Genomic DNA, 21,356 nt, shown 5'->3' on the forward strand with positions numbered 1-21,356 from the left:
ATGCACCATGGTGCAAGGGTGCCTCTGCTGCATGCACCATGGTGCAAGAGTGCCTCTGTTGCATGCATCATGGTGCAAGAGTGCCTCTGCTGCATGTACCATGGTGCAAGGGTGTCTCTGTTGCATGCACCATGGTGCAAGAGTGCCTCTGTTGCATGTACCATGGTGCAAGGGTGCCTCTGTTGCATGCACCATGGTGCAAGAGTGCCTCTGTTGCATGTACCATGGTGCAAGGGTGCCTCTGTTGCATGCACCATGGTGCAAGAATGCCTCTGTTGCATGTACCATGGTGCAAGGGTGCCTCTGTTGCATGCACCATGGTGCAAGAGTGCCTCTGCTGCATGCACCATGGTGCAAGAGTGCCTCTGTTGCATGCATCATGGTGCAAGAGGGCCTCTGCTGCATGTACCATGGTGCAAGGGTGCCTCTGTTGCATGCACCATGGTGCAAGAGTGCCTCTGTTGCATGTACCATGGTACAAGGGTGCCTCTGTTGCATGCACCATGGTGCAAGAGTGCCTCTGTTGCATGTAGCATGGTGCAAGGGTGCCTCTGCTGCATGTACCATGGTGCAAGGGTGCCTCTGTTGCATGCACCATGGTGCAAGAGTGCCTCTGTTGCATGCACCATGGTGCAACGGTGCCTCTGTTGCATGTACCATGGTGCAAGAGTGCCTCTGTTGCATGTACCATGGTGCAAGAGTGCCTCTGTTGCATGCATCATGGTGCAAGAGTGCCTCTGCTGCATGTACCATGGTGCAAGGGTGCCTCTGTTGCATGCACCATGGTGCAAGAGTGCCTCTGTTGCATGCACCATGGTGCAACGGTGCCTCTGTTGCATGTACCATGGTCCAAGGGTGCCTCTGTTGCATGCACCATGGTACAAGGGTGCCTCTGTTGCATGCCGGATTGTTTTTGTGCAGTAAGGGAGACCTTCCTGCACAAAAACATCGCTGAGAGGCATATTCCTTCATCTATGAGAAAGCAGCACACATAGAAAGAGGAGGTAACAGGGAGAAATAAAGATGTTTCTCCATGTTATGCCTCTCCTTGGAGGGTGTCTCTTTTTGGGGCATTCTGAGGCTTACCAATTTTGGTAAATCTGGGAATGTGTCAAAATCCATGGGAGTTGTATGGGAACACCCATGCAACACCTTCCCAGGGAAGAGTAAGGCAGACCAGCAATTTGCGCTGCATTGCTTTATTCCAGCTTTATGCAGCCACTCAGGGCCACGCAAAGTGGTCATGCATGGCTCCAGAAATCTCACTTAAGGTTTACGTTACGCATGTACCACGTTGCGTGGTGCAAATGTCGTGCAAACCGAGTCATATTTATGGCCCTACGTCTCTAGAGCATGTGTCTTTCTAGCTTAAAAAGCAGGCACAGTGCCCCCACACATATTTTCATTTCAGAGCTGGATCAGATCCATTTATGAATCACATTTTTCAAGAAGCACAGAGCCAATTTAAGGAAGCGTAAAATCAGGTTGGCTAAATCGCAGGAGGATCAGACTGCATGAGCAGCTTGGTCCCGGCTCAGATATCCCTCCTGTGTTGTTACCGCTGAGCCACTCCATTAGCCCCCACAACACCTAGCCCCACACATGCACCCCCTTCTATTTACTACCTGCTCAGAAGAGGTGGTAAATAAGAGCATTCCTTCGCATGGACTCATTCTGTGGCATTATTATTTGCACATTACTGGTGTTTACAGGTACAGAGTTACCCCGTCAATACCATGCATCTCATCATCAGAGAAGTAGTGCAAGCTTTTTTTTTTATTAGACGTGATCTCCCAGTCTTTTCGTTGTTGCAAGACGTATTGTGAGCTTACAAAGAACATACGGGGAGGGTGCTTGTAGCCCACCCATTTGGTTGGCTTTCCTGCCACTCTAATTTGCCTGCTTTTTATTCTTGTCCCAAAATCTTGTGTTCATCCCTCCCTTGCAGCGTTACCTCTTTACAATCAGTTTCGATTGGTTGCCTTGGTATGCAGACAAAATATCGATATTTAAATATCGATATACAATAATATTGAAGTTTAAATATCGAAGGGACATAATATAGAAGGTAAGTAATATCGATTGATTTAATATCGATATTAGTAATATCAAAGTTTTAAATATCGATGTTAATAATATCGATGTTAATAATTTCGATGTTACTAATATCGATTTTTAAATTATTTTTGTGTATATTATGTATTTATTAAGTTTTTAATTGTAATTTATTTAAATTTTGTATTTTAGTACTGTAGCGGGTTGTGGGTTTATAGAGGAATAGGTTGGGAAGTAATTTAACACCTTGGCTGCTAATGGTTTTCCCCTCCTGTGCTGATCCTGATTGAACCCCATTGTTCATGACGAGCTCAGCTCGTCATAAGCACAGCTCCACTGTGCCTCATGACGAGCTGAGCTCGTCATGAGCAGCGAAGGGGTTAATGATGTTAAATTAATTATTAATTAGTAGGAATTATACATTAATTTTAATTAATTGATAATTATTTTTAATTATTTGGTAATTTATTTTAATTAATTGATTAATTGATAATTATGTTCTGTAGAGGGTTGTGGGTTTATAGGGGAATAGGGTGGGATGTCATTTAATTATGTTAAATTAATTATTAATTAGTAGGAATTATAAATTAATTTGAATTAATTGATAATTATTTTTAATTAATTGGTAATTAATTTTAAATAATTGATTAATTGATAAAAATGTAATTAAGTAAAAATATTTTTTAATTAATTGTTTTGTTAATTATATAATTGTTAATTAATTATTAATTGGTAATTAAATATTATTAAACAGTATTTTTTATTAGTTTTTTAGTTAAATATATTTTGCTAATCATGTTTTTAATAATTATATATTGGTATTTGTAAATGGTTTATATTTATTTAATACGTTTTTTATTATTTAAAAAAATACATTTATTTATAAGTATGTTATTTTTACCCCTACGCTATCTAACAATTTCCCTACTGTTGCACTCTCTGGAGTTGGAATAGTAATTTTTACTCCTACGCTATCCAACACTTTCCTTACTGTTGCACTCTCTGGAGTGGGAATAGTAATTGTTACCCCTACGCTATCCAACACTTTCCCTACTGTCGCACTCTCTGGAGTTGGAATAGTAACTGTTACCCCTACCCTATCCAACACTTTCCCTACTGTTGCACACTCTGGAGTGGGAATAGTAATTGTTACCCCCACGCTACCCAAAACTTTCCCTACTGTTGCACTCTCTGGAGTTGGAATAGTATTTGTTACCCCTACGCTATCCAACACTTTTCCTACTATTGCACTCTCTGGAGTGGAAATAATAATTTTTACCCGTAAGCTATCCAAAATGTATTTAATTTTTTTTATTTGTTTTACATTTTTATTAATTGTTATTTATATTATTATTTGATGTATATAAATTTATTTGTAATTTATTATATTTTCATTTATTTATAAGTTATTAAAATAATTTATTAGAGGAATTATTAATGAAGTATATACTCTGTATTATATCTTTATTATTATTAGTTTTTATTACATTATTTATTAATTTTAAATATTATAATATATTTTTAACTATGTTTATTACATTTATAAGTATTATTTTTTCGGGGGCGTGGCTACGGGCCAAGCATGGAGGACGTGAACTGAGTCAACTCTGACCCATGCCCTGAACGTACGCTAAATATCCTGTGACCCCTGTTCCCTCTGGGCACCCACTTTCGCCCCATTGCTTATGACAGAGTGTGGGATTGGCGGTAACAACTTTGGAAGTGATTCCTGTTCCAGAAACGTGTGGAGAACTGCCGGGAACTGAGTGGCCTTGCTGAGCAACGGAAGACACGGTCTGGCGTAAAGGGAGAAGCCGATCCTAGTGCCACGCACGGGCAGAGGCATCGGCCCGGAGTCTGGAGGTGTACGCACCGTGACCCACCGGGAGTGTGACGGACAGCGTCTGAACCCCACGGAACAACTGCACAGGGGTGGCGATTGAGGACATAGCGCGGCGGGCTCGAAGTAAGCCTCCGGAGGGAGACCCAGGGACGGGGAGCAGACCCGACAGAAACAGCCCCACAACGCCGAATCTGCTGAGCCACAGTTGAAGTAAGTGGCACGGGGAAACGGGGCTGGAGAAAGCGATAGAGCGGAGGAAAGCCCGGAGTTCAAGACAGTCTCCCGGGTGCTAGACCAGACGGGGGGAATAGCCCAGATCGCAGCGTACAAGACGACGGGCGCCATTTTGTAATGTGCCGTAGAAGACCAATGCACGCATGAGCCCCACAGAGTGCCCTTAACTACCCGGGAGCGACTGCATACCGAAGGCATACTAAGACAACGCGATCCCACGAGCAAAACAAAGGGGAATGAGCTGATACCATATATTGCATGACGACGTGGGCCGGACCGATAATCGCCGAAATAAGAACACAGAATACTGAATAGCGATCTATACGGAATCAACAATGGCTAGCGGCCCACCACCAGCCCGAGTGACTGCAGAGATAGATGTGACGCACCATGCATACACCCTGACCATTGCCGAGGCAGCGGTACCGCGCCCTCGTGCTGAAGTGCGGTCAGCAGCACAAAACGTGAACCACGACTGCACTGAGAGTTGTACCGGGGTGCGCCCTAACCCCCCCCCCCTAACAGGACACAGGGGAAATCAGATCGGCACACAGGGTGGGTGTGGTGCAGTGACAGTCTGAGCGATAAGATTGCACATACGCCCACAACCTCTGCCACCACTGGATAGGACTCCTGCTGAGCGCTTCGACCACCAGCCCTCCCAGCATATGGATGCAGTGCATGAATAGTGCCAACAACACCAAAGTGGGGAACCAAGCGTATCCACAAGAAAACGGAGCGTGGCGCCAATCAAACAAGCAATCATGGGAAGAAACAGGCTCAATCAACAAGACCCTGTGGCGAACGCCGAACAACAATCTACTGGCTCTGAGGACCCACTGGCCTCTTCCAACAACGAAATCATATGTCCGACGGGCAAGGACACGCAGGAGGCCAAATTAGATCTTATTTTGACGGAAATAAGGGCCTCCAGAGAAGCACTGGAATCACGGATCGATGCAATGTCAACGGGCCTGTCACTCCTGAAGGCCGACCACAACAAGCTGGCGAAGAAAGAAACGGAACACAAAATTGCACTGGACGACCTGATCCCACAACAAACATAACACTCCACGAGACTGGAGAACATGGAACGGCAACTTGGGACATTGAGAGATAGAGTGGATGAGGCGGAAGGGCGTGCATGCTGAAATAATGTAATACATACTGGGCGTCCCGGAACGCAGCGAGGGGAGAAACCCCACACAGTTTGTGGAGGACTGGCTGAAGACAGTGGTGGACCAACTGACCTTACTCCCCTATACAGTGTGGAGCTGGCACACAGAATACCTCCGAAGCCGCCCGGACCTGGGGCTCCACCGCGACCTCTGATTGCACGCCTACTACACTATAAGGACAGAGACTCAGTGCTAAGGGCAGCCAGAGAGAAAGCTCCATTAAAGTTCGAAAACAAGACGATATCTATCTACCCGGATTTCACCCCGGCGGTCAAAAAGGCCAGATCGACTTTCCTGGGAGTGAAACACAAGCTGCGAGATCGTAATCTGAAGTATGCACTCCTCTTTCCTGCCCGCCTAAAAATCATGCACGGAAACGAAACTTTTTTTTTCGAATCCCCGGAGGAGGCTTCGGAGTGGATGGAAGTAGCACTAACACCACTGCACACGCAAGATTCCATGGAGGAAGACCAAGAGGATGGACCATCTCGCCAAGGAGCAATGCAGCCCAACACACGGGACACCTTCATGGAGAAACCCAATGCGAAAGGAAGGAGGACACCGGACAGGCCGAGGTCGAATTCAGCAGGGACTTTGCTTACGACGGATGCGCTGGCAGCGCATGATGCCAGAGATAAAACGGACATGGGCAGCACCTCAGACTCACATACGGAACTGTCAGGATCTGTCACTAGTTTGCAAATGTTCCCGAAAATCACTACACAAGGGCCGAACGAATTCTAATTGTAACTGTTGAAGACATCACCTGGTAATGTATGATGATTATGTGTGATGGCGGCAGTGGGCAAACAGGGTACATATTATACACAGGGTAAATCGCTGTAACTACCAGCGGATACCTAGTGAGTGCGTGTGCCCGACCACACCCCCCAAGGCGCAAGCACGCTTCCGTTTATTGGTTGCCCACGTTGGGCGCTGATGTTTGGTCCCCAGATCTTTTCAGATGGAGACCTTAAGGTTAGTGGGTTTAATATGGTAACCGCACTTATGACTCCTGCATACATACACTACACACAAATTGTACTGGGTTTGACATTTGTAATGGACGCACACTGTCAAGAGGACCGTTCCTGGACTCCAGTATTCTGTGCGAACGATCTGGAGAGGGTCTTTAGACGAATAACTCCCAATGCCCCCACACCCCTGGTCCCAGAGGACTCTGAGCTCAGGAATGAAAGGGAAAGGGGAAGTGGATGACAAACAAGAGAGGCTGCCACACCCTGGTGTCTTCTAGCTTCGTATTTGCTTTTCAGATACCTGTAAGAGGAGCATAACATTAGTACATTCCCATAAGTCTTGGCATTCCTACTCTAATGCTGTTTCTATTCGCACTTATGGATACCTGTGTTGGGTGTGGAGTGTGCTTCTCTCTTAAGACATTGAAGACATAACTTGCAGGGCTGGTGGAATAAAGGTTCAGCTGCTGTCGACGAATAGGCTAACAACCACCCTTGGGAATAAGGATATAGCCTACATGCGCATTCATTATACCCCTAAACACTACCAAGTGGAATTGCCTGCAGTTTGGAAGGAAGTTGCTGGAACCTCAAGCTTCGAATGTCTCTGTGTATTATACTGACGTTTTCTAATGAAATGCTCTTCGTGCGGATTGTCAGTTGAACTCAAAAAGGAACTCGATGAGGCAAATTCATATTACATTCATAGAATTGTAGCCAAGCTCGAATTGTCCAGAAATGAAACAGCAGAGCCCCAACTGAAACGCTAATGCTTCAGAAATAAACTTCTAAGACCAAGGCTCTTCAGGAAACTGGTTTGCGAGGAGTTACAAATTAACAGTTTGAAAGCGCTCGTATTATCAGTTCCAGAAGCGCTTCCTAAAACTAAAGAGTTCAACAGGAGGTCACATGAACTTGACGACAGTCGGAAAATTCCAAACTCTCACGGGCTAGAGAGTAGTTACTCTGTTAACCTCTCAGAAACGTCTTACCTCGACTCCGGCAAGATAACAGGAAATACCGGAGGAGACTCACTACTGCTCAAAGGTTGTCCGAAGGCTTCTAGGATGCTGGAAAGTTCAGAGGAAATCTTCGGACTTCGGAAACAACAACCAGAAGGGAAGCGGCTCAAGAATTGAGAAGCCTCGGCGGAGACTCTCACTGGAACGTCCGCTTCCACTCAGAAGGCAGTTGAAGTGCGCAGCACAATTACAGCGCGCGCACGAAATGGCCGATCAAAAGGAAGACTAGAACGTCAACCTTCAAGCTTGGACGGCGCCGTTGTGATAGAACTTCCTTGTTCTTCAACCAAGTCTATTGTAAAGCGGATCTCTTGGAAAGAGATCGGAAGAACTAAGGAAACTTCTTAAGCCTAGAGCCAGGTAAAGAAGCAAACTGCGACACCAGGGCGGCCTTGACACAAACTGCCATGGAGTCTCCTAGCACATATAAGATATGCACCTGGAATGTGCGGAGTATGGGATCAGTACACAAGTGGCATAGAATTCTAGCACAGTTGAATCGGAGACAGGTGAATATAGCATACCTCCAGGAGACCCACCTTAATGGTGCAGAGGGAACTAAACTACATAAGAAATGGAAGGGCCAATTGTTCGCCACTACTTATTCAGCGTTCTCAAGAGGAGCAGCTGTATGGCTCAAAAACACTGTTCCCTTCAAAATGATAGAGCAAAGAGTGGACACAGAGGGTAGATACGTGTTTGTACGCGGGACATTAGACAGTTCCCCATAGTACTCGGCAGTATATACGCGCCAAACACAGATCAGATGTCGTTCCTCGCCATAATTAGCAGGGTGCTAGCTGCATGGCCAGAGTATGACTGGGTAATAGGAGAAGACTATAACGCAGTCCTAGATATTTCCCTCGACAGTTCACATCCCCCACTACATGCAACGGAGAGTAGGAAACAGGCCGAAGCACTCACACAATGGGCAGATGGTTGGGATTTGACCGATGTATGGAGGAGCAAAAATGTATTACACAGGGAATACACCTTCTTTTCTCCACCTCACAAATTACACACCAGGATAGATCGCATCTTCTGCTCCAGAGCCTTATTGGGGTCTATGGTGACTGCTGTGCATATAGGGAAGACGTTCTCCGACTACAACCCGATAGAAATCACAATACGTTGGGGTAGGATCCCGACTCCAATACCAACATGATTCAGAAAAGGGGGGTGGTGATGAACAGAGTGTCTGAATTAAACAGACCACTCTTACCCAGTCCAAAGATCAGGGCTTGATCCATCACCGTTATTTATCTCACTGCCCCATCCCAGCTCAGAACCTGGCTATATGCAAATCAGTCTGTCCCTGGCCCAGTGCATCATGGGAACAGGGCAGACTAAACTACCAAGCCAATTCTTCACCAGAAAGGAGACAAGCTACCGGGGACCGGTTTCTGGCATTTCAGCCGTCTTCGGCCCGGCTTGCTTGAATCCTGATGGAGCAGTGAGAAAGGGACTCATGTCTGAGTATACCCTGCCACACCTATAGTGGCCAAAACGATTCAGAAAAGGGGGGTGGTGATGAACAGAGTGTCTGAATTAAACAGACCACTCTTACCCAGTCCAAAGATCAGGGCTTGATCCATCACCGTTATTTATCTCACTGCCCCATCCCAGCTCAGAACCTGGCTATATGCAAATCAGTCTGTCCCTGGCCCAGTGCATCATGGGAACAGGGCAGACTAAACTACCAAGCCAATTCTTCACCAGAAAGGAGACAAGCTACCGGGGACCGGTTTCTGGCATTTCAGCCGTCTTCGGCCCGGCTTGCTTGAATCCTGATGGAGCTGTGAGAAAGGGACTCATGTCTGAGTATACCCTGCCACACCTATAGTGGCCAAAACGATTCAGAAAAGGGGGGTGGTGATGAACAGAGTGTCTGAATTAAACAGACCACTCTTACCCAGTCCAAAGATCAGGGCTTGATCCATCACCGTTATTTATCTCACTGCCCCATCCCAGCTCAGAACCTGGCTATATGCAAATCAGTCTGTCCCTGGCCCAGTGCATCATGGGAACAGGGCAGACTAAACTACCAAGCCAATTCTTCACCAGAAAGGAGACAAGCTACCGGGGACCGGTTTCTGGCATTTCAGCCGTCTTCGGCCCGGCTTGCTTGAATCCGGATGGAGCAGTGAGAAAGGGACTCATGTCTGAGTATACCCTGCCACACCTATAGTGGCCAAAACGATTCAGAAAAGGGGGGTGGTGATGAACAGAGTGTCTGAATTAAACAGACCACTCTTACCCAGTCCAAAGATCAGGGCTTGATTCATCACCGTTATTTATCTCACTGCCCCATCCCAGCTCAGAACCTGGCTATATGCAAATCAGTCTGTCCCTGGCCCAGTGCATCATGGGAACAGGGCAGACTAAACTACCAAGCCAATTCTTCACCAGAAAGGAGACAAGCTACCGGGGACCGGTTTCTGGCATTTCAGCCGTCTTCGGCCCGGCTTGCTTGAATCCTGATGGAGCAGTGAGAAAGGGACTCATGTCTGAGTATACCCTGCCACACCTATAGTGGCCAAAACGATTCAGAAAAGGGGGGTGGTGATGAACAGAGTGTCTGAATTAAACAGACCACTCTTACCCAGTCCAAAGATCAGGGCTTGATCCATCACCGTTATTTATCTCACTGCCCCATCCCAGCTCAGAACCTGGCTATATGCAAATCAGTCTGTCCCTGGCCCAGTGCATCATGGGAACAGGGCAGACTAAACTACCAAGCCAATTCTTCACCAGAAAGGAGACAAGCTACCGGGGACCGGTTTCTGGCATTTCAGCCGTCTTCGGCCCGGCTTGCTTGAATCCTGATGGAGCAGTGAGAAAGGGACTCATGTCTGAGTATACCCTGCCACACCTATAGTGGCCAAAACGATTCAGAAAAGGGGGGTGGTGATGAACAGAGTGTCTGAATTAAACAGACCACTCTTACCCAGTCCAAAGATCAGGGCTTGATCCATCACCGTTATTTATCTCGCTGCCCCATCCCAGCTCAGAACCTGGCTATATGCAAATCAGTCTGTCCCTGGCCCAGTGCATCATGGGAACAGGGCAGACTAAACTACCAAGCCAATTCTTCACCAGAAAGGAGACAAGCTACCGGGGACCGGTTTCTGGCATTTCAGCCGTCTTCGGCCCGGCTTGCTTGAATCCTGATGGAGCAGTGAGAAAGGGACTCATGTCTGAGTATACCCTGCCACACCTATAGTGGCCAAAACGATTCAGAAAAGGGGGGTGGTGATGAACAGAGTGTCTGAATTAAACAGACCACTCTTACCCAGCCCAAAGATCAGGGCTTGATCCATCACCGTTATTTATCTCACTGCCCCATCCCAGCTCAGAACCTGGCTATATGCAAATCAGTCTGTCCCTGGCCCAGTGCATCATGGGAACAGGGCAGACTAAACTACCAAGCCAATTCTTCACCAGAAAGGAGACAAGCTACCGGGGACCGGTTTCTGGCATTTCAGCCGTCTTCGGCCCGGCTTGCTTGAATCCTGATGGAGCAGTGAGAAAGGGACTCATGTCTGAGTATACCCTGCCACACCTATAGTGGCCAAAACGATTCAGAAAAGGGGGGTGGTGATGAACAGAGTGTCTGAATTAAACAGACCACTCTTACCCAGTCCAAAGATCAGGGCTTGATCCATCACCGTTATTTATCTCACTGCCCCATCCCAGCTCAGAACCTGGCTATATGCAAATCAGTCTGTCCCTGGCCCAGTGCATCATGGGAACAGGGCAGACTAAACTACCAAGCCAATTCTTCACCAGAAAGGAGACAAGCTACCGGGGACCGGTTTCTGGCATTTCAGCCGTCTTCGGCCCGGCTTGCTTGAATCCTGATGGAGCAGTGAGAAAGGGACTCATGTCTGAGTATACCCTGCCATACCTATGGTGGCCAAAACGATTCAGAAAAGGGGGGTGGTGATGAACAGAGTGTCTGAATTAAACAGACCACTCTTACCCAGTCCAAAGATCAGGGCTTGATCCATCACCGTTATTTATCTCACTGCCCCATCCCAGCTCAGAACCTGGCTATATGCAAATCAGTCTGTCCCTGGCCCAGTGCATCATGGGAACAGGGCAGACTAAACTACCAAGCCAATTTTTCACCAGAAATGAGACAAGCTACCGGGGACCGGTTTCTGGCATTTCAGCCGTCTTCGGCCCGGCTTGCTTGAATCCTGATGGAGCAGTGAGAAAGGGACTCATGTCTGAGTATACCCTGCCACACCTATAGTGGCCAAAACGATTCAGAAAAGGGGGGTGGTGATGAACAGAGTGTCTGAATTAAACAGACCACTCTTACCCAGTCCAAAGATCAGGGCTTGATCCATCACCGTTATTTATCTCACTGCCCCATCCCAGCTCAGAACCTGGCTATATGCAAATCAGTCTGTCCCTGGCCCAGTGCATCATGGGAACAGGGCAGACTAAACTACCAAGCCAATTCTTCACCAGAAAGGAGACAAGCTACCGGGGACCGGTTTCTGGCATTTCAGCCGTCTTCGGCCCGGCTTGCTTGAATCCTGATGGAGCAGTGAGAAAGGGACTCATGTCTGAGTATACCCTGCCACACCTATAGTGGCCAAAACGATTCAGAAAAGGGGGGTGGTGATGATACCAACATGGCGCCTACCGCCAGAACTGCTGGAGGATATGGTTTTCAAATCCACGCTAACAGATGCTATCACACAGTACTTCACTATGAATGCTGGCACAGCTAGCTCAAGACAGATTGAATGGGACCCCTTTAAGGTATCCATAAGAGGCGTTGCGATGGGTACGAAGGTGGGCATGCGCTACACAGTACTGGAAAGACTTAAGGAGGACGAGGGGAGGCTGTCAATGCTGGAGAGTGAGGCAGCAGGCACGAATTACCAACTCATACAATTACAGGAGGCACACATCCACCACGCTGAATTGCTCGAAGAATTAAGAGTACTAGACTACAGAGAATACACATGCAGACAGCACGATTGATACGAGAAGCACCCGTGTATACCCCCATATTAGAAGTGAATGACCAACAAGGAACACCGATTACGACACAACTTGACATAAACACTACATTTCAGGAATACTATGAGGCACTATATTTGACGTGCATCCCCAGCTATCGGATGAGCAATATGAGTCCTTTATGACGGGCCTCACTATGCCACAGCTCATGGCGGACCAGGGAAAGGAATTAGCGCGCCCCATTATGATTGCAGAAATAAGGCAGGCGATCCGGGCTCTACCGCGGGGTAAAACCCCTGGGACTGACGGCTTACCAGCTGAGTTCTATAGGACTTATATAGACCTACTTGCACCGCAATTGCACGTATTATATCAAGAGCCACTGAAATCCAATTGGCTACCGCCTACGACACTGCAGGCGCTGATAGTTTCACTTTTAAAACCTGGTAGAGACGGGCTCCAAATAGCAAACTACAGACCGCTCTCACTACTAAATACGGACTACAAGATCCTCAGTAAGATCTTGGCAGCGCGATTGGCTCCCTATATCCCGCAATTAATACATTCAGACCAGTGCTGCTTAGTACCCGGTCGGAGTACGGCGATGAACCTACGGAGGCTCAGCCAGGTAATGCTACATGAAGATGTGGCAAATGGTATGGAGGGATGCATATCTTTAGATCTGAGGCAGGCGTTTAATTCCATTAGGTGGGACTATATGTTTGAAAAATTCGGTAGATTCGGTATACCGCCCGAGTTCACAGCATGGGTGGCTCTGTTATATACACATCCAACTGCCCGGATACGCACTAATAAATGTATTTCTGGACCTCTGAGCATACCGAAAGGTACTAGACAGGGTTGCCCGCTGTCACCCCTCCTGTTTATATTAGCTTTAGAACCGCTATTACCTAAACTCCGGACTTTCGCCCAGCACAGAGGGATACGGAGGAATACAGTGACACATGTGGTGTTGGCTTACGCGGACGACATAATACTATACCTAGGAGACATGAGGGGCTGTCTTGACCCTATCCCGGAAACATTCGAGGAATTTCGGGGAATATCAGGCCTTACGATATATGATGCCAAGTCATATGGTTATTGTTTTAACGCCAATGAGGAGAACGCACAACTGCGTTTCCCCATATCACTTACCGATGGCAGCGACAACCTTCAAATACTTAGGGATACAAATATACAGAGAGACGAAGGACCTGCTAGACGGCAACTTGGGTAGAGCGATTAATGCCCTAAAGACACAAGTGCAGTTTTGGAACACACTGCCACTGTCGGTGGCTGGTAGAGTGGCCATTTCTAAAATGGTAGTGCTGCCCCGTCTCATATATTACTTTACGAATCTACCGCTTTTGATCCCCACGAACATGTTCAAAACAATAAACACTATACTGACAGTGCTGGTATGGGGCTCGGGTAGACGACGCATTAGTCTCGCCAACCTGCAACTGCCGACTGCCCAAGGTGGTATGGGAGTCCCAGATATGATGGCGTATGGATACGCTTGCCAACTGCAATGGCTCACCTACTGGCTGGCGGGCCGCAACCTTCATGAGCTCAATATGAGAGAAACCGATAGAGCAAACGGCGCCATACATAAACTATTGCTACCAAAAATTCAAGTCCCCAGTTCGACACAACATCTGCTTAGACTCACTATTAGTTGCTGTAAGAAAGCGGAGAAGTATACGAATGCAGAGACCTCCTATGCACCCACGATACCCCTGTTAGGGATTCCCCTTGGAACAAGTACGCTGACAGAGCGAGAACTCACTGCTTGGCATGACACAGGCGTCATACAGGTGGGAGACCTGTTTGCTGATGGCACTATTATGATATACGCAGACTTTAACAGTACGCTTCTGAGTCCGGAGAGGTTATTTCTCTTATACGCCAGAGTCAAGCATTACATTACATCTACCTGGGCGCCAACTGGTAGAGATCTACCCGCGAACCCGCTGCTCACCATGCAGCGTTTAATGGGGACAGGAAGCCACTTGACAAAATGGATTGCGAATGGCATTAGAACTGGCAGGGCAATTTCCCTCCAACCCACCCGTGAACGATGGGAGGGAGACATAGGTAGGGCATTTGGAGACAAAGAGCGGGAAAGAATCTTGAAATTCCCTAAAAAAGTTTTGAGGAATCCAAAATTTAAATTTATTCAGATAATGATTTTACATAGGGTGTACCTCACTCCACACCGGATACATGCCATGTTTCCCAATGCTGCAGACACGTGCACCCGCTGTGGGGCTGACGACGCACAACTGATACACATGCTATGGGACTGCCCCAAATTAGGGTACTACTGGACAACAGTACATTAAAAACTGACCAGGATAGCACCAGCAAGGCCATACACTTCCCTGGCATACAGCAAATTGGGGTTGGGCCCTCCCGAAAAGAAAAAGAGCGTAGCGACCCGCTTCGCTGACTTGGCCCTCTTACTGGCAAAGAGAACAATAACAATGAGGTGGAAGTCAGCTAGACCACCGGACCCAGACATTTGGCACGGGGAGGTGTTACGGTGGGGGAGGGCGGAGAGTATGGAATTACAGCGAGAAGAGAGAAGAGGCCTACGGAGAACTCCTATCTCAATGGAGTGGAATGCAAAGCTTTTAAACTTTGAATCAGGTGCTGAAAATAGCATGACTCCATCAATGTATGGAGACAACGGAGATGAAATGCACAGTTAGAGATGTGGATGTTATCCCCCTTCCCCCCCACCCACCCCTCGCCTCCCCCCTTCTCTCGTTCCTTCACCCACTCCTTCCGCTCCCCTCCCCCTCACCCCTCCCCACCTCCCCACCACTGTCCCACCCAGTGGCAAAGGATGACGCACAACCAGGTGCAAGAAGGAAGAAAATAAAGTGAATTTGAGCCATTAGCGCAGGGAGTGAAAATGGACATGGTAGGGTCCTTACTAGTACACATTATCCAAAAGATACAGACACAGTACAGGATGATTATGATTATAGTTGAACAGGAAAAAGTGCCGGAAGTTAGAGGGAGGGGGGAGTTTTTGTAAACATAGGGGAATCAAAAAGAGGAAAAATACTGATATGCCTGACATCTTGTATAATTGAATGGACCCTTGACACATGTTATGTGATTGATGTGATACGTTCTAATTGTAATTGTCCATGACCAATACCTGAAATAAAAATATATATTTTTTTAAAGTATTATTTTGTTAATACATTTTTTTTAATTAAAAAAAACGATATTTTTGACATCCATATTTTTTTTCCGATATTTTTGTACTTACCTTGTTAGAGAAAGGATCTCGATATTAATGTAATTGATATTTTTCTTGCGAAATTTTTGTAGGTAGATATTTTTGTAGTCGATATTTTGTCATAGATTCGTATGTCTTTTCCAGCTGTCTCCCTGGTTTACTTCTCTTCCCCTGCATTCTGCGATGCCCTCTGTCATCTTTGTGCTTATCCACTCCCTCCTCCATGTTACACTCTCCTTTGTGTACTTTCCCCCATTGCTTTTTCATCTGTGTGCTTCCTCCATACACTACACATTGCTCCCTCGCCCCTTCCCTGTGTTGCTTGCCCCCACCCACATGCTCCACAGTATACCCCCATTGATTGCTCGCCGGGTGCTTCTCCCTCTCCCTCTCAATGATGCTGTCTCGCCTGCTGCTTCTCCTCCACCCACCAGTGCCCTCAAACTTACTTTCCCCAATTAAATTTTTGTTTTTTTTGCAAAACAAAGAAAAATATTTACGTGTGTTTTTTTTACTTTTTGGTTACTGATCCAACTAAACAGAAAAAAAACACGTGCGTAATTTTGCAGCTGGTGCATGCATGGGGCACCTTGCCTACAAAATGAGGCGGTGGACATATTAAAGGTTTTTTTATTCCTTAGCCATGCTGCACAGCAGCGAGGAGGCTATGCAGCATGGATAAAAACAGTTGGCAAAGCCGATAGGTCCCAATGGCAAGAAATATTGGCTTTGCCAATGCAGGTGCTGTTTATACATGCATAGCGTACACCAGCTCTTTGCATCTGTGGCATCGCATGCCATCTGCCCACAAACTGTAAAACGTGACCGTGGTTGTATTCCATAACGCAAACAGAAATTCAGTGGCACCAGCTGATTAAACACCTTTACTTATTTTATTTGAAATCAGTCCAGATGTTAATGTCATTGTAAAGAATGATACTCTATTACCGTCCAATATAAAATACTGTTTTGGTCGCGTCGCCCGAAGTTCATTAACATTCTGCCAAAAGATAATAAACGTATACAATTAATAATTAAGAGGAACAGGTCATATTTGTGGAATTGTGACATGCTTTTTTACGCAGTTCCATGTTCTTTTATAAAATCCGTAATCATCCCGAAGTCTAACCCATTGAAGCAACTGGGAAAAATACCCAGTTAAAAATATAAAGTAGGCAAAATAAATTTAATATAAAGTGTAAACAAAATATAGAGCAAAATGAAGAGTTACTAAAATAAAGAATGGACAAAATTTGAATTAATTAATGTAGAATAAACAGAAACGAAAATGAAATTACCAAGGTAATAGTAAAGAAAATAAAGACAAAGTAAAATAAAATTAATAAAATAAACAGTTATAATATAAAGAGTAACTAAAATAAAGAGTATCCTAACTAAACGGTTACTTAAATTAGAAGTAACCAGATCTGCCTGGATATCTCCCAGAGACACATTTTACTGTAAACTTGTAATCTACTTGGTCATTATATGAATTAGATTAAAAAAATATGTTTTCTTATTTGAAAAAATGTACAATTATTAAATCACTTAAATTATTTAGTATGGTGACCAAAGGAGGTAACCAAAGGGGTAAGTAGTGCTAACAGTACAAACTGGTTTCAATATTACAAAATATAAAAATGAAGGCTCCCTTTCCCCACACATTCATAAGTAACAGAATATAAGGCAGGGATATAAGGGAGAAAGGTGGCTGAAGTGTTAATGCCGTTGGGATATACGGTTGGAGTTGAGTTCATGATTTGACACTCTGGGGTATGTTATGAGAGGCTTGCATCGTGGTTGCACCACGCACAGTGGTACCTGCGTGATGCAAGCCTCTAAGTTAAATTTAAGAAGCCACGCAGAGCTACTTTGCGTGGCTTTGAAGGCTTCCAAAATCAGGAATAAGGCAACGCAGCGCACCTCGCTGCGTTGTCTTACTCTGTGCAAGGGAGATGTTCAATGGGCGTTGCAGTGGGTGTTCCCACGTAACTTGCATTTTATTTTTACACATTCCTAGGTTTACAAGGACTCGAATGGGAATACGCCAAAATCTTCCACCTCCCCAGGTGAGGCGTAGGAAAAGAAATATCTTTATTTCTCCTCGTTTTTTCCTCTCTCTCAGTGTGCTGCACACATAGAAAGAGGAGAAAGCCTCTCAGGATTGCTTTTGTGAACGAGAGTCCCCCTTCCTGCACATAAACAATCCTTCATGTAACGAAGGCACCCTTGCACCATGGTGCAGGGTGCCTGCGTTGGCGCTACATTGCTAAGTGTAGCGCCAGTGCAGGAGGAAATGCAGGTCTGCACCATACTGGATAAATACGATGCTTTCCTGCCCTTTCCCAGTGATGCAGTGCAGCAAGGCTAGTCGCTGGTCTGCGCTGCGCCACTAATTTCATAGATATGCCCCCAGATGCCTGGGGTATACACAAGATGCAGATTACTGTATACATCTGCTGTGGACTTGTACAATCTATACGTGCAAATGTAAATTACTGGGACAAATGTTGTTGTAGGTGTAACCTTCACATTAGACCTCAGCTAGTAGTGATTCTGCTCGACTGGGCTCCCAAGCTCACACATCCATCCGAGTGGGCTCAGCGATACTTTGGGATAAAAGAATTGTATTAAGTTGAAGGAAGTATTTCCTTACCTCCAACTTCATGGAACTTTTAAGACATATGGCACCTGTAATGGCCGGTAGAGCCCTCCATGGTGGTATATTCAGGGTGCTTGGAAGCCTTCACGTGTGTCTCTGCCAGAATCTGAGGAAGATAGCCCAGGAATGGAGCAAGACGAGCAACAATCTAGCCATGAACGAATGTACATTGCAAAGAAATGTATACCTACATGTGGAAGAGAGCTTTATTTCTGAATCCATTTGGGGCGATTAATAGAAGGATGTCTAGTAGAGTGTGCAACTTGTCAAAAGCTGCTGAAAAGGAGGGTGGGTTGTTGAGTGTCTAAAACTTTAATTGGCCAAAGGAACTCAACAAAGTTCACAATTTTGCAATTCATAGAAGTGCAAATTAAATACACTGAAACACATTTATACCTTTATTGAAATCAGAATACATATAGGGGAAAAATGCATTTTTTCTCCAAAAATAACGGTCCAACACAAAAAGCCAACTTGCAGTTTGTTTGCCTGAAAAATCAAGTTTTGCGGATTTGTTTATCCGGCAATTATTTAAAAATGTATATTTCATATAATTTATTTTAGCAAGAATTTTATGAGCTGTGCTAAAGGTAAGTGTTGTAATTTGATGCGTCCCTGGCTTCAAAACTTTAGGGCCACTCTGTTGCTATTTCTACCAGCGCTATTGAGGACAGCCATGAGGACAGCCATGATTCATTCAACTCTACGTTTTTGAGGGAAAGCACTTACCATAAGAGACTTAAAGCATTCCTTCTGTTTTCTATCCCACGCTTTAATGGCACATGGCATGGTAGCATGGCCTCGCAGTCCTGTCCCTACAACTTTGGACACATCTGGCAATCGCTACTTGACTTTCGCCCGGTATTCCACTTTTACCAGAGGTCTTTAGGCATCGTCTTTTTTGTTAGTTTAGGCTACATTATATTTCTTTTGTTGAATTTACTCTATGTGTCTCTTTCTGTCTGTACGGTTTATAATTCGAACACCAAAATGCCACATGTAAACTGTATTAATAGTTATTATTCTCTCTGCTTTTTCTGCGGTACTTTTTCATTATGCAGAGGTCTGAGAAGACCCCTCGTTGGTGAGTTTGACATCCACGTATCCGTACACCACAGAGGAAACTGTTTCTCTAGAATGGCTTCAATATTACAAAATACACGAAATTAGGGTTCTAGCACAAGTCACAATCTCCACGGTGGAACTGGTAAAACTTGCAAAAATATTGTTTTCATCTTGGTGTTAATGTTTTACTAACTTGTACAGAGCAAACATTGTTTCTGACCCGGTCTCGACCCCAGACACCGCGGGTTAATATTTCACATTCTTTACAACATTCTTTTAAACAAAACTGACTGAAAGAGTAAAGGTTTAAACTGAAGATTCCCTTCGAAACGCCCCCAACGTCCCAGAGGAACCATTCGCCTACTAAAGCAAACAATAATAGAAGGAAACTAAATACAGTAAGTATTCTTATCATAGACAATCCGTTTAAAAACAAACAAACAACTACAAAAATAACATTATGATATAATTTTTCATTATACAAACTATTAAAACATTGAAGTAACTTACAGGGAATAAAAATGTCACTTGCAAACTACTTAAGAAAAAGCACAAACAAGTAAAAGAAAAGAATGCCTCTGAACAAATTCGGTTCTAGAGAGATTATTTACCAATTTCTTTGATTATTCATTTAAAAAAAATTAAATCCAAAGAATTCCAGCCTAGGTGAGGAGGGCTGAACCGGACTTACCTCCCTTGATCTCCAGGTCCAGGTCGGGCTCTCTACAGTAGCAGCAGTCTAGAAAGATGACGTAGTTGACAAAGTTCAGGAGCAGGCCTAAAATCCCGACAATAAGCACCAGCAAGGCCTCTTCGGTCTTCTGGGGCCCGATGTACCTCTTGATGGCCTCGACTAAGATGCTGAACATCAGAGCCGTGGCGAAGACGGAGTTCCCGAAGGCTCCGACCACGTCGGCTCGTGGGAAGCCAAAGGTGTTCCTCTTGTGCCACTCCACCCGGCTGTAGCGGACTCCCACCAGGCCAATGACCATCGAGATGAGGTGGGACAGGACCGCGAAGGCGTCCGAGGCCAGGGACAGAGAGTTGCCAATGTATCCCACCGCCATCTCGACCACAAACAATATGGCGCTCACAAAACACATGAGGACCAGGCGACCACTCCTGCCGGTGTAGCGGCCCATGTTGGGACTTTTCTCAGACCTGTTTGAGCCCTGTCACAAGCTGCTGAGGATTGAGACAGGCCACCCTTGCAACTGTCTTCTTATATTGAGGCAGAGAGAGTGCATTCCATTTCAAAATATTTTTTTATGACGCAGTAAAATAATAAACTTGTTGGTGGGGCAATTACAGCAGGCGCAATCCACCGTTATTTTACAATATATCTCGTCTGTGTTTTGACAGTGTATGTGTTTATTTTGACAAAGCACCCTCTGTTTGTGGCCCAAGGTCTTCTCTTAGCCTTCTGGATACCTTTAGCTTGCTCATACTGTCTGAACAGCGGCCAAGCAGAGATAGGTCAGCCCTTCGATGCTGTCACCCTCTGAGGGAGATATTGTCTTAAGACAATAACAAAGTAAAAACCTTCAAGGACTTAAAATCCTCTTCACCCAGTTGTATCGCATTGTTTTTTCAAAGACACATAAAGCCTTCCAAAATAGAAATAAACGGTGAAAATAATAATGGTGTATTAACAAAAGGGGAACGTGGCAATTATTTAAAAATAACATAATAATGTAGTAAGCCCTTCACAACTCTTGACTCTCCTGCTCATCTCCCTGTATGGCTTTTTGGGTGCTTTTCAAGACTTCCATATAAATAATTTAATAAATACGAGATAATCACTGACCCTGGATACACTGTGAGACTTGGCTTGGTTTGGACCACTGGGCCCTTATTACAAATAAATTGCACTTTCTCGTTTTGCAACATAGCGCACCATTAACCCATTCGCTGCAGTGTTCATTTGGCCACGGTGCAGGGGGGGGGGGGGGGGAAGAATTGAGGGGGGCGTGGCGCCACAGTGCTCATGACGGTTCCCGGCCGTCAGGAGTCACAGTAGGCGTGTGCTCATAACGGCCGGGAGCCGTCTGAACTCCGCCTACTTTTTAATTAATCCGCAC

General features: G+C 45.5%; 1 protein-coding gene across 1 annotated transcript in view; it reads right to left on the minus strand.

Moving 5' to 3' along the window:
* Window positions 1-20,455, minus strand: part of SLC30A10 (solute carrier family 30 member 10) — a 187,921-nt gene extending 167,466 nt beyond the window's left edge. Inside the window, exon 1 of the mRNA XM_086927913.1 lies at window positions 19,967-20,455. Within this exon, the coding sequence (XP_086784039.1) occupies window positions 19,967-20,417 (451 nt within the window). The 5' untranslated portion in view covers window positions 20,418-20,455. The remainder of the gene's footprint in view (window positions 1-19,966) is intronic.
* Between the last annotated feature and the right edge of the window lie 901 nt (window positions 20,456-21,356).

Source organism: Lissotriton vulgaris, chromosome 6 (assembly GCF_964263255.1).
Source record: "Lissotriton vulgaris chromosome 6, aLisVul1.2, whole genome shotgun sequence".
NCBI lineage: Eukaryota > Metazoa > Chordata > Amphibia > Caudata > Salamandridae > Lissotriton > Lissotriton vulgaris.